The 13,881-nt window shown below is 40.6% G+C and overlaps 1 protein-coding gene across 1 annotated transcript in view; it reads left to right on the top strand.

Annotated features, from left to right (window-relative positions):
* The first annotated feature begins 862 nt into the window (after positions 1-862).
* CPD (carboxypeptidase D) overlaps positions 863-13,881 on the top strand; it is a 79,656-nt gene continuing 66,637 nt past the window's right edge. Inside the window, exons 1-2 of the mRNA XM_021704578.1 lie at positions 863-1,630; positions 7,474-7,721. Coding sequence (XP_021560253.1) covers positions 894-1,630; positions 7,474-7,721 — 985 coding nt within the window. The 5' untranslated portion in view covers positions 863-893. The remainder of the gene's footprint in view (positions 1,631-7,473; positions 7,722-13,881) is intronic.

Here is a 13,881-nt window from a genome sequence, read left to right as displayed (position 1 = left end):
CAAATAACTCTTTCGGGAGAGTTGTGAGAGGTGAGAAAGTGAACATGAAATCTGCCGACAGAGGGCTGAGACCAGCACACACAAGAATTAGTGGCCGTGAAATAACATATATACATTATACATTATTATACAGCAACACAAAGGGAGCCTACTACATAGCAGATCTCTGCTAAACATAAAGGAGGCACCTTCGTTCAACACAGAAACTAAAAGCAGGAATGGACTGCCTTGTGAGGTGAGCTTCGAGTGCCCCAGTGTCCCACGACCTTCGGTGGCTTGCAGGGCGCTGGGCTCAAGCCAAGTCAGGGCGGCTCCAGTGGAAAAGGCGTAGGGTGGAAAGGGCTAAGGCGTCCTTTGGCTCTTTCAAGGTAGATTCTTTCGAATCTTTTGATTTTTTTTTTAAATTTTACTGGAGTTCTTTGATTCTTTGGAACCTTTGGAACCTTTCGATTCTTTTGATTCTCGATTCTAAGCGTTAAAGAGCAGCGGGGGAAAGCTGCAACAAAGATGGGAAGGGAGTTGGTAAGAGTACTCAGAGAAAAGTGGGTGAGAATTTAACGGGTAAGCCATAAAGGAGAGATTGGGCGAGTAGAGAAAAAGCAGAGCAAACGCAGAAGAGGAAACGGGGAGGAGGGAAAGAGAGGGAGAGGAACCCTAGGGAAGGAAGAGAGTGACCAAACTCGTCCGGGACAGGAGGAAGGCACGCCCAGAGGGAGCTGTTTCTTTAAGGAGAGCCCCGCCCCCTGCGTGTCGCCGCAGCAGGCCCGTCCACGATTGGCTGCGGCCGGAAGGCGGGAGGGGGGTTGCTAGGTGCGCAGGGGATCCGGCGGGCCCCCTCCTCCCGGAGCGCGGAGCCGCGGGAGCGGAGCCGGGGTTAGCGGCGCTGCTGGAAGATGGCGAGTGGCCGCGACGCGCGACCGCCCTGGCGGCCGGGGCGCCTCCCGCTTCTGCTGTGCCTGCTGCTGCTGTTGCTGCGGAACCCGGCCCGGGCAGCGCACATCAAGAAGGCGGAGGCGACGACAACGACGACGAGCGCAGGCGCCGAGGCGGGCGAGGGCCAGTTCAATCGCTACTACCACGAAGAGGAGCTGGGCTCGGCGCTGAGGGAGGCTGCGGCCGCGGGGCCCCCGGGCCTGGCCCGCCTCTTCAGCATCGGCAGCTCGGTGGAGGGTCGGCCGCTGTGGGTGCTGCGCCTCACGGCCGGCCTGGGGCCGCCGTCTCCTGCCAGCGACTCGGGGCCCGACGCGGAGGGGCCGCTCCTGCCCGGCCGACCGCAGGTGAAGCTAGTGGGCAACATGCACGGCGACGAGACCGTGTCGCGCCAGGTGCTGATCTACCTAGCCCGCGAGCTGGTTGCTGGCTACCGCCGCGGGGATCCGCGCATCGTCCGCCTGCTCAACACCACCGACGTGTACGTGCTGCCTAGCCTCAACCCCGACGGCTTTGAGCGCGCCCGGGAGGGCGACTGCGGCCTCAGCGATAGTGGCCCCCCCGGGACCAGCGGTCGCGACAACAGCCGCGGCCGTGACCTCAACCGCAGCTTCCCCGACCAGTTCAGCACTGGCGAGCCACCAGCCCTGGACGACGTGCCCGAGGTGCGTGCCCTCATGGACTGGATCCGCAGGAACAAGTGAGTGTCATAACCCCCCGCCCATCCACGTGAGCCTGCAGGGGCAGAGGCTGGGTCCGGCACTCAGTAGGCATTCAAACAGTGCTTGTTTGCAGGCCTAAGGGACGGGGGTAGTGAAGGTGGAAGGCGACACCCCATAACCGGGACAGGGCCCAGGCCGCTTAGTCTCTTGTCCCGCTAATAGTCCAAGAAGCACTGCCTAGAGGCTGTCATTTGTTCAACGGATGCAAAGAGCTGTTTGGCTAGGAGCGAGACTTCTTTCCGACAGTCTCGTCCCTATTGTCACAGGACCATAGAACATGAGCAATAGAAGAGAACTTAAGGATAACTTAGGTCAGCTCACTCATTTTATAGATCAGCTGTCAATACTGCTATTATTACTGTAGGCACGGTGCTAAGTAAGCTCTTTCTCTGGACTGCATGACCTGTCTCACTTTATGTTGGCCACAACCTCATGAAACAGACCTCATTAATATCCCTGTTTTGCATATAGGGGAAATTAAGGGTCAGAGTGGTTAAATAATGTACACAGTAGGGAGTGTAGCTGGGACTTAGATGCTGCAATCTGACTCTTTGTCAGGGCTCTTAACAGCTACAGAGGGAGGCTGTAACCCATTAATGATAAATGACACTCTCTGGGTCTTGGTTATTTGATGGAAACTGGTTCTCTTCCAGTCTTTATTCTGACTCAGCTCGGGAGCATATGGCTATGGCTGGAGAACTTGCACAGAGCTGGTACTTTCATCCCTGCTTCATTTTAGATTCTCTAAAAGGTTTCTGTTGCCATTTGTGCACTTTATTAGTGGGCCAGGGCTGAATGGCTAATTATCGCATTTAGTACACACCTTAAGTGTTATTAAGCATTATGTGGGATGTAAAAAATTAAAAGCAATAGGACCTCAAGAAATTGATGTATAACAAGAGAATATCATAAATATCTGTGAGGTGTGTTTACGTACCCAGTTAAACTTTACAGGAGTTGTTCCTACTGGCAAAATATGTGTGGGCTGCAATAATACAGATCATCTCTGTGGAAGAGGTAGAACTTGAACGGCGTTTCGAGGATTTTCAGCAAAAAGGAGGAGGGGAGGAATAAAAGAACAGAGAACTTACTCCAGATGGAATAGTGTCTGAAGTGAGCATGTACTAGTTCCCTTTTTTTTTTTTTTTTTTTAATTTTTTTTTTATTTATTTATTTTTATTTTTATTTTTATTTTTTTTTTATTCTTATGCACTAGTTCCCTTTTTAAGCATCGGCTTTACCAGCATATCCCCATTTTTGTGTCTTTCATAAGGCTTGCGAGGCAATAGTTAATCTTGCCGTCTGGATTTGAAGATTTCTAAGTGACAGATACAATAAAAGTAATAATGAACAGAGAAGTTTCTCTGTGGGACTTGGGATCACCTCTTCTATAAGATTTCAATACATATAGCAGACCTAGAAAATTCATAGGCATTATGACAACCCTAGATTTTTTCTTATTTCCACCTTTCACTTTACTCTTCCTTTTGAGATCCCTTGTAGATATTTAATTTCACGTATATATTCTGGGAAGATTTTTTTTTTTTCTTGTAAAGATAACCATGTCATGATCTCTGAACATTTGTCTAAGAAACATGACTTTAATGTATATCTTGCTGTCAGAAGCTATGATGGCCAGGGCTTTTCTGAGATGATATATCGAATGCACTGTTTGCATTGCTTAAATGAAAATGCCCTGTCGTGACTCTTGCAGGGATATAAATTCCGTGACTAGATTTTTCTCTTCAGTATTAGTTCTGTGGTGACCAGAAATGAAAATGAGCTTTGCCTTGGTGCAAGTCACCTTGAGGCTGCATCAAAAGCCTTAAACTTTAAATGTGGAACCAAAAATTTGCTCTCTGGTTAACGTTTTCATATCACAGTATTTAATGATTACAAGTTTTGGTTTGGGCCGATTAGTTCAATGATAGGAGCTTGTGACAATTTTAAAAGTTAATCTGGGTTTGTTGTCATTACACAAAAAGTCATTTTGTTCCGTGGCTATGGACTATCCCAATCTGAACCAACCACGTTTCAAACATGTAATTCTAATAAGGGAAAGTAGGTGACTATATAGGGTGAAAAGTACATCCATCCATCCTCAGTTTTCACAAATTAACTCAAAATGCATATTCTTTAATGATAAATTAATAACAAAGGACACTGATATGTGAATAAAATGAGAAGCACAAGCATACACATAATTTGAGATTGATGCCTAGAGTCAGCTCCATGAATAGGAAATTTAAGAACTGCACACATTAGTCTGTATGGGAAAATTACCTTTTTCAGTGTATTTTCTGAAATCATTTGAGTAATTTCTAGATATGCAGTTCACCCAGCTATATTAGAAATAGATTTTTGTTGCTATTTTGGGTAGGTAAGAATTTAAGACTTATTTCCTTCTGCTTAGGAAAGTGAATTTTATTTTCTTTGTTTCCCTTTATACTTCATCCAGTGGGTGCCTCTGTATTATTGATAATTGACACATACTTAGGAAAATATACAAGATTTTAACCCCATCATTAAAATAAAGATTTTATAGTTTTCTTGGCCCCCATTTTTGGCACACTAGGCTTCTTTAATTGAATGTATTTGCTTAGACTTTAATAGGAGATTAGCATATAAATGATTTTTTGGTATGTTGGTGAAAAGCATTACCATATTGCTGGGGGTGGGTACAAACTACTATTGAGGGGCTTGTATTATATCTTTAGTTTCCTGAATCTTTAGAATTTAGTTTATCAGACTCAAGGTCTCATAATTTTTATTTATCTTTTATTTTTATTTATTTTTTAATTTATTTTAGAGAGAGAGAAAATGCGGGAGGGGAGGGGCAGAGGGAGAGAGAGCTGGACGCGGGGCTCGATCCCATGACCCTGAGATCATGACCTGAGCCAAAATCAAGAGTCAGACACTTAACCCACCACCTAATCACCCAGGCGCCCCTCAAGTTCTCATAATTTTTAAAAGTTATTTATAGGATTATCTGGAGAGCATAATAGAGTTAACTTAGAGATTAACTTTTTTATATCTATAAATCTTGTTTATAATATTTATAATATATTTAGCAGGTACCTTAAATCTTATGCAAGGAATAATATATGATCCTGTAGTATGAGGAACATTTAAAAGAACTGATTTGAATGAAAACAATAAGGGGCGCCTGGGTGGCTCAGTCGTTAAGCGTCTGCCCTCAGCTCAGGTCATGATCCCAGGGTCCTGGGATCGAGCCCCGCATCGAGCCTGCTGGGCGGGGAGCCTGCTTCTCCCTCTCCCACTCCCCCTGTTGTGTTCCCTCTCTCGCTGTGTCTCTCTCTGTCAAATAGATAAATAAAATCTTAAATAAAAAAAAACAATAAAATACCTTTCAAATAAAATTGGATTGACATGCAAAGTTGGTTTGATAAAGACTAAAAACGATAAACTTATAGCGACTGTAATAGGTATCACTTTGTCTTGAAATCCTTGTAAGAGTGGCGTTCATACTTTTAAGACTACATAAGTAAAGTAAGGAAAATCTAACAGTTGAATTTTATCACTCAAGTAGATTGCAAATAGTTTGTTTTTCTAAAAGTATTTCATTAGGCCATTTTAATATTTCTGAGAAGCATTGCAAGCAATGCCAGACACAGTGAAAACAGCATTTAGTCGAGAATCTCAGACTTTAAAGTTTTAATTGAAAATATACAATTAAAAAAAAAAAAGAAAATACACAAAGTAGCATGCTTCACTTATTTAGAATATGCAGTTATCCATTTTATTTTACTAGAATATGAGTGCCTGTGGGCATTTTTATGTTTGTTTGTTCCCTGGCGTCTTCCTTAGTGCCTAGAACATTTGGCACATAGTTGACACTTAAGAAAATTTGTTGCTGAATGGAACTAGGCTCGCCTTCTTATAACTTTCCCAAAATCAGAGGGGGGAGAGAAAAGTACTTCAATTACTTTAGGCATACAAATCAGAAGTAAATTGATAATACCTTAGCAGTGAGGGCCAGATGGGTAGAATGGAGTTAGAATTTCTGTATCATTCTATCACCCAAGAGCTAGCACTGGTAGTGGGGAAAAAATGAAAGTCTGAAGGCAGTGATTCCCGAAGTAGGATGCTAGATATCTCCAAAGGAGTGGACATTTGTTGAGCAGAGGATATACAGCAGTTGTTGTGCTGGAAGGTGTCGTACGTGTATTAATTTTTATAACAACCCTGGGAAGCAGGTAGCATTAATCCCCATTTTACAGATGAGAGAGAAACTGGGGTTCAATGAATTTAGAGGCAGTAACTTCTTCCTGATCATATTTTATTACTGGCGATATCATACTTATTACTGAGCAATACCATATTTATTACTGGTGACATCATATTTATTACTGAGTGACAGCTCTGAGAGACTGAATGTTCTTGCCCATATTTGCCTGGCTCCAAAGCCTGAGCTTTTGCTGCTCCACCAAATGGCATTCTCTGGTGTCTGGAAGATTGCTAATTATAATTATATATGTTAGTTTTTAACTAGTCTCTTTTCATACTCTATTCTAGTATTTAATCACTGTTTTTATTGGCTAAGTTCTATCTTCTGATGAACGGATTCTGTGTTACAAGTAATTTTCACTTTTTGATATTCCCTGGGATGGTACTGATCACACTTAAAATAACCTTTCAAATTAGACATACTATAGGTTTAAGTTTCTTTGAAGCATATAGAAAGAAACGTTATACATAACCCCCTTTAGAGTTTCTGTATGTCAGTTCATTTCAGCCACAAAAAGGCAGAAGCAAGAAAATCCAATTTAGAGTGCAAAGAGGAAAGTGTTTAATCTGTAGTCACAGTAATAGTTTGAACTGTTCCATGAGGGAAAGATGTATAAATAGGACTTCAGCATGTTTTTGCCTTTAGCTTTCACCATAAAAGGAGTTCTTCAGTATTTCTGTATCTATAAATTTCACCAAATTATAAATTGGTTCGCTTAGAAGTAGAAACATAAAAAAAAAAAAAATGTTTCTTTTATGGGAGCGGGCCCTGTCTCCATGTCAGTTTATTTTTTAATGGACCAATCAGAAACCTTGGGCTTAGAAAGAGAGCTGCTTCTATGGTGATGCACTGAAGGACTAATCTTCTCTGTGCTATATTGTTTTTCTCTGAAAGCAGCTCACTGTATCAGGTTCTCCCCACCCCCAGTCTTGTCAACTGCGGCTTCTCTCTTGAAAATGTGAATTTAGTATATTGTGAAACTGGAGTCAGGCAAAACACATCCTGTTTTAAATTAGACTCCCTACCTTAAGTATTTTGGAATAGTAAATATAAAAAATCATGGAAGTTATTAACCTAACTCACATATTCAACACATATTTATACAGGCCATGTTTTCTGCGATGTTAACATGTTATGAAATACCAGTATTAGGTTGAACTATATGAAATTGTCGCTTTTGTAGTCAAAATGTGACTGAGCACTGGCAAGTTCATATTGTTCAACCTAACACATATATTTGAATTCCCTGAATAAGATGTCTCCTGGAATGTTAATTTATACTGTTATTCAGCTACTTTTTCAATGATGGGAAAATTCTTTAAAGTTACTTAAGGTTAACTTAAATTGCAAAAACTGTTTGCCTGAAATTTGTTCAACTGATGATGCTTTCTTTCCTTTTCTTTTGTTGTTGTTCTGCTTCCAGTAGCTGATAGTGTTGTCTTCTAAGTCTTTAAGAGATACCTGAGTTCATTTATGAAAGATGTAGAATTTTTAAATACATGGCATTTTCTGTGCTTGGTTTTTTGTTGTTGTTGTTTTTTTTAGTGATATGTGCTTTGGTTGTTTTCAAAGGTTTGTGCTTTCTGGAAATCTGCATGGTGGCTCCGTGGTAGCAAGCTATCCTTTTGATGACTCTCCAGAACATAAGGCCACTGGAATCTATAGCAAAACCTCAGATGATGAAGTCTTTAAATACTTGGCAAAAGCCTATGCATCAAACCATCCCATAATGAGAACTGGTGCCCCTCATTGTCCAGGAGATGAAGATGAGACTTTCAAAGATGGGATCACAAACGGCGCACATTGGTATGATGTGGAAGGTATGGAAGGCCCTGAATTTGCAATATTTTCCTCTTTGTTCATTTGGCTTTTCTTTTTTCTTTTCTTTTCTTTTCTTTTCTTTCTCCCTTCCTCCCTTTCATTAGGTAAGCTCTGTGCCCAATGTGGGGCTTGAACTCACTACCCCCCACCCCCACTGAGGTAAAGAGTCACATGCTGTACTGACTGAGCCAGCCAGGTGCCTCTCATTTAGCTTTCTTATGAATACTCTGAGTGGAAAAGAGGAAACTTTGAGGAATTCTAATTTTTAAAAATCTTTTTTTTATTTTGAAATTTTCAAATCCACAGTACAATTAAGACTACACAAAGGCCTATATATCCTTCATTTAAATTCACCAACGGTTATCTTACCCTAAGTGCTCCACCTCTCCCGTCCCTTCCTCCCCACACATTCTCTTTTGCCAAACCATCCAAAAGTAGGTTGCAGATTCCTTAATACTTCACCTCTAAGTACCTCAGCATGTATTTTCCAAGTACGGGAACATTTTTGTGTACAACCATATACTGTTGCCCTAACTGAGAGATCAACAGTAATTCAGGACTACCATCCTACATTCTATTACTCAAATTTCCTTTATTATTCCTCAGATTTCCTTTATAGCTCCTTTTCTTTCAGATCAGATCCAATCAAAGTTCAAGCATTGCATTTGGCCCTTGTGCTTTTGTGGTTTCCCCAGTGTAGAACCGTCATATCAATACTCTCTTTTCTTAAGAGAGTAAGTGAACTTGTCAAAGTGAATCCTTCGCTGAGTTCAGGCCAGTTGTCCTACAGAACATCCCATATTCTGGATCCTGGTCAAATTTTCCAGCAAGACTCCTATAGAACACATCATATCACATCAGGATGCACCTAAAGTGCATGTGCCATGTGGCCATGGTGGACATCTTAGTTAATAGGATGACCATCAGTTCTCTCCCTTTTATATAATGGCATGGTTTCCTTTTATATTTTAATCTGTGGGGTGATCGTGGAATTTTTTTTTTTAATTGGTTGAACACACACACACACACATATATAACATGAAATTTGTTATTTTGACCTTTTTTTTTTTTTTTAAAGATTTTTATTTATTTATTTATTTGACAGAGACAGAGACAGCGAGAGCAGGAACACAAGCAGGGGGAGTGGGAGAGGGAGAAGCAGGCTTCCTGCTGAGCCGGGAGCCCGATGTGGGACTTGATCCCAGGACCCTGGGATCATGACCTGAGCCGAAGGCAGTCGCTTAACCAACTGAGCCACCCAGGCGCCCTATTTTGACCATTTTTAAGTATAGAATTAAGTGGCATTCATTTCATTCACGGTGTTGTGCACCCATGTCCCCACTGCCTACTTAGAAAACTTTTTTAGCATCCCAAACTTGGTAACCATTAAGCCAGAATTCTCCATTCCCTTCCAGTCTACTCTCTATCTCTGTGGATTTGCCTATTCTAGATATTTCATAGGACTGGAATCACATAATGTTTGTCCTGCATCTGGCTTATTTCACTTAGCCTGATGTTTTTAAGGTTCATGCAATCTGTAGCATATATCAACACTTCATTGCTTTTTATGATGGAGAAATATTCCATTGTATGTATATACTGCGTTTTGTTTATCCATTCACCTATTGACGGGCACTGGATTGTTTTCACTTTTTGGCTGTTGCAAGTAATGCTGCTATGAACATTGGTGTACAAATATCTGTTTAAGTCCTTGTTTTTGGGGCGCCTGGGTGGTGCAGTCGGTTGAACGGCTGACTCTTGGTTTGGGCTCAGATCGTGATTTCAGGCTTGTCAGATTGACCCTGCGCTCAGTACAGTGGGCTTAGGACTCTCCCTTCCCCACTTCTCCGCCCCCCTCCATTCATGCTCTCTCTTTCTCTCTAAATAAAGAAATCTTAAAAAAACAAAATCCTTGGGGCACCTGGGTGGCTCAGTTGGTTAAGCAGCTGCTTTCGGCTCAGGTCATGATCCCAGGGTCCTGGGATCGAGCCCCGCGTCGGGCTCCCTGCTCTGCGGGGAGCCTGCTTCTCCTTCTCCCTCTGCCTGCCTCTCTGCCTACTTGTGCTCTCTCTCTCTGTCTGTCAAATAAATAAATAAAATATTAAAAAAAAATCCTTGTTTTCATACCTTTTGGATATGTACTCAGGAGTGGCATTGTTGGATCATAAGGTAATTTTCTATTTAGCTTTAAAGAACCACCAAATTATTTACCCCAGTGGCTGTACCATTTTACATTCCCACCAGTAATACATAAGGGTTCTCATTTTCCACAGAATATTATTTTTAAAAGAGTCATTAAGTAGGTTTGTTTACCTTTTCTTTTTAAATGTTATATAAACAGCTGTTGTGCTTTTTAAACTTTTGATGTCCTTTTAATAATAACTTTTTTGATTTTATGCAGCCTTAGACTAATTAAGACTAAGCAGAAGGAAGAAGTTAATTCATGGAAATGTCATCTGTATAAACTTGTTCTCCTGTTAGAATCTGCCGATGGTGAAATGCCTTAGCCCTTCCTTACTTTTTTACTGGCAGTTAATTACATTATAAAGTGTCTTATGACATTCCTTTTAATGTGCCTTTATTTAAATCTTTGAATTATTCTTTTTTTTTTTTTAAAGATTTTATTTATTTATTTGAGAGAGAGAGAATGAGATAGAGAGCATGAGAGGGGGGAGGGTCAGAGAGAGAGAGGCAGACTCCCTGCTGAGCAGGGAGCCCGACGTGGGACTCGATCCCTGGACTCCAGGATCATGACCTGAGCCGAAGGCAGTCGCTTAACCAACTGAACCACCCAGGCGCCCAAATCTTTGAATTATTCTTTGACTTTATGTGTCAAGCACTGTTTACCCAAAATGAGTCCTAAGTTTCAGGACTTGATACTTTTGAGAATTTTTTGATTCCCCTATAGTTTCTACCAATATTTCTTGTATGTAACAAACATTATTTTAAAATAATTAGAAGCCATTTCTGCCCATAACAACTAGAGGTGATTTGAAAATCATTTATTTTCTTTTGTAGATAAGGGACATACTTTGATGTTTAATCCCATTTCAGTCTTCAGCAAACATATTTAATAAAACCTGACTTCATGAACTAATGGTTTTGTGATGTAGTCAAGTTGCTTCATTAATTGGAGATATTATTTAAGATAATGAATTAAAAATAATTTACTTTTCTTTTTTTGGAGAAAATTGTAAACAGAAAGTAATTTTTTGACGATTAAAGAAGGTAAATCTATGTTATACTATTAAAAAAATAGGGTGCTGCCTTCACAGTAAGTAAGATTATTTGGTTAAACCAGATACCAGATTTTTTGATTCTTCAAACATCTGAAGAAGCTACATTTTGCTGCTGCCATTATTATTGTTTTTATGAACGTCAACTTTTCTCCTTTTCTAGCTGGATGGTCAGACATATTTTGTTATTTCTACAACTAGCTTATATCTCTTCCTGCCCCAGCAATATTGAGCAGTTTTAAGAGTTTCAACAGGGCAGATTCACTTTGTTTATCTTATGTAGGACTGCAGTGAATAAGATATTGTAAAACCTTGTGACTAGGCATGTACTCAGACCCGGATGTCCTGGAGTAATTTGACGCTTTATGTGATGTATTTACAAATTCTAGCTCAAAGTAGTATATACTTTTAGAGCTAAAAGTGAATATATTGATCTATAACAACCCTTTTGCTTTATAGGAAATCAGGACCCCGGAGAGGAAATAACTTGTACAATATCATTTATTACTTTAGCAAATATTTACTGAGCCTCTGCCACATCCCATATACTGGGTTAGGTGATGGGAGCAAAAAGGTGGGAGCAAAATAGGAACAATTCCTGCTCTCAAGGATCAGACAGTGTATTAGAAGTATGGGATATGGAGTGATCTGGCCCCACCATGTTCATGTTGGTTACCAGGGTTGACTCAGCATATCTAGCTGCCTATGTGGGTGGGCCTTGCTTCTCTCAACATGTTTCTCAAACCTGCAGGATCCCTCTAGGGAATGACTCTCCTAATAAGGCCTCTGAATGAATAGTCATGCTCTGCTACTAAAGCCTCCTATTGTGAGAGCCTAAGCTGAACTTATTCATGGAGCAGGCCTTCTTCTTTTTTTTTAACCACAATGTACTGATTTGTATGCCTTTTGTCTACCATTCTTTTTTTCTTTCTTCACAGTTAAGGAGACATAATAATCATCTGATGGTTTAATATGTTTATTCCAAAGCAAATTTAATGAAACTGAGTGGTAGTTTTAGGTCAACTTTTAAGAATTCCTTCTTTTAACTTAGAAAATACTAAAAAGGGCAAGTAACCCCACGCCACCTATAATTGAAATTATATGATCAAAAGTCACAATTTGATATAATTTGTAGAAGCTTACTTAGGCAGAATGCTGTTATATTTTTTTCTTGCAGATAGAAGAACTCTGGAAGGCAGTGTAGCATAGTGCCTAAGGGCAGAGCTTTGGAATCCTGCTGCCTTGAGTTTGAATCCCTGCTCTGCTGTTGACTAGACGCATGTGTGTGGGTGTGTGTGTGTGAGAGAGAGAGACAGAGACAGAGACAGAGAGAGAAAGAAAGAGAAGCTTGGGCAAGTGAAGTAATTTCTCTGGGACTCATTTCCCACATATATAAAAGGAAGACAAATACTATCTACCTCATAGGATTGTGAGGCCCAGGTGAGAATGGATGTCAAGCACTTAGCCTAGCAGCTGACACCATGGCCACTTATCTGGTGGAATTTAAACTTCAGGAAGGGTGCGCCCGGGTGGCTCAGTTGTTAGTTGTCTGCCTTCTGCTCAGGTCATGATCCTGGGGTCCTGGGATCGAGCCACGCATTGGGCTCCCTGCTTAGCAGGAAGCTTGCTTCTCCCTCTCCCACTTCCCCTGCTTGTGTTCCTTCTCTTGCTGTGTCTCTCTCTGTCAAATAAATAAATAAAATCTTAAAAAAAAAAAAACTTCAGGAGGGCAAGAACTTGATTTATTCATTTTTCAGTTTTCTGTTTCTAGCACATACAACTGTGCCTGGTCTATAGAAGGTAAACAATAAGCCTTTTTTGAATTTTGAATAAATGAATTGTTGCCATCTGAGAAATGAGTACACAGTTATTTAAAATCTTAGATGATCTTTAGACAGGATAATCTTACAAAAATTTATAAAAATATTCCTCCTAATTTTATTCACACTCTGAGAAAATAAGTTGTCTTACTGATAGATCTAAGATCAGTATTTTTCAAACTTTTTTTTTTAAAGATTTATTTATTTATTTGAGAGAGAGAGAGCATGAGTGGGAGGGGCAGAGGGGGGGTGAGAGAGAGAGAGAATCCGAAGCAGACTTCATGCTTGGAGCATGGAGCCCCACAGGGGATTGATCTCACCACCCCGAGATTACCACCTTAGCGGAAACCAAGAGTTGGACGCTTAACCAACTGTGCCATCCCAGGCGTCCTGAAACTTCTTTTTTTTTATTGTAATCTACAATGTAAAATACCTTTCAGTCATTTAAATACATTTCGTATTTGTGTGTACATAAAACTGAAACAATTTCATGAAATAGTACTTTGTGATGTATTCTGGTATTTTTTTTTCTAGGCTCTACTAGTTCATTAAACAAAAAATGCTTATCTGAACCTACTTATATATCTCACAGTCCACTAATGGGTCATGACCTACAGTTTATTTATTTATTTTTTTAGATTTTATTTATTTGACAAAGAGAGACACAGCGAGAGAGGAAACACAAGCAGGGGGAGAGGGAGAAGCAGGCTTCTGGCCGAGCAGGGAGCCCCATGCGGGGCTTGATCCCAGGACCCAGAGATCATGAACTGAGCTGAAGGCAGATGCTTAACGACTGAGCCACCCAGGTGCCCCATGACCCACAGTTTAAAAGTACAGTTTTTGTTCACTCTTGGTAAAATTGATTTATTTTCAAATTCTAAGTAAGAACAAAACACCTTATAAATCGTGTGTAGTAACTTACTATTTAGGCTTTTTATTTTGTCCTGTCTTGTTACGTCAGCCATTTCCAGTGAGGACTGAGCCATATGTATGTATCTGAGATGACCTACTTTTAGACTGTTTTCCTTATATGAATGAGTACTGAGATAAGAAATTGGTCAGAAATATTGGCAGGCCTGTGTGTTGTTCATGTGAGTCTGTGT

The sequence above is a fragment of the Neomonachus schauinslandi genome, chromosome 15 (genome assembly GCF_002201575.2).
Source record: "Neomonachus schauinslandi chromosome 15, ASM220157v2, whole genome shotgun sequence".
Classification (NCBI taxonomy): domain Eukaryota; kingdom Metazoa; phylum Chordata; class Mammalia; order Carnivora; family Phocidae; genus Neomonachus; species Neomonachus schauinslandi.
This window is presented reverse-complemented; position numbering and strand designations above follow the sequence as displayed.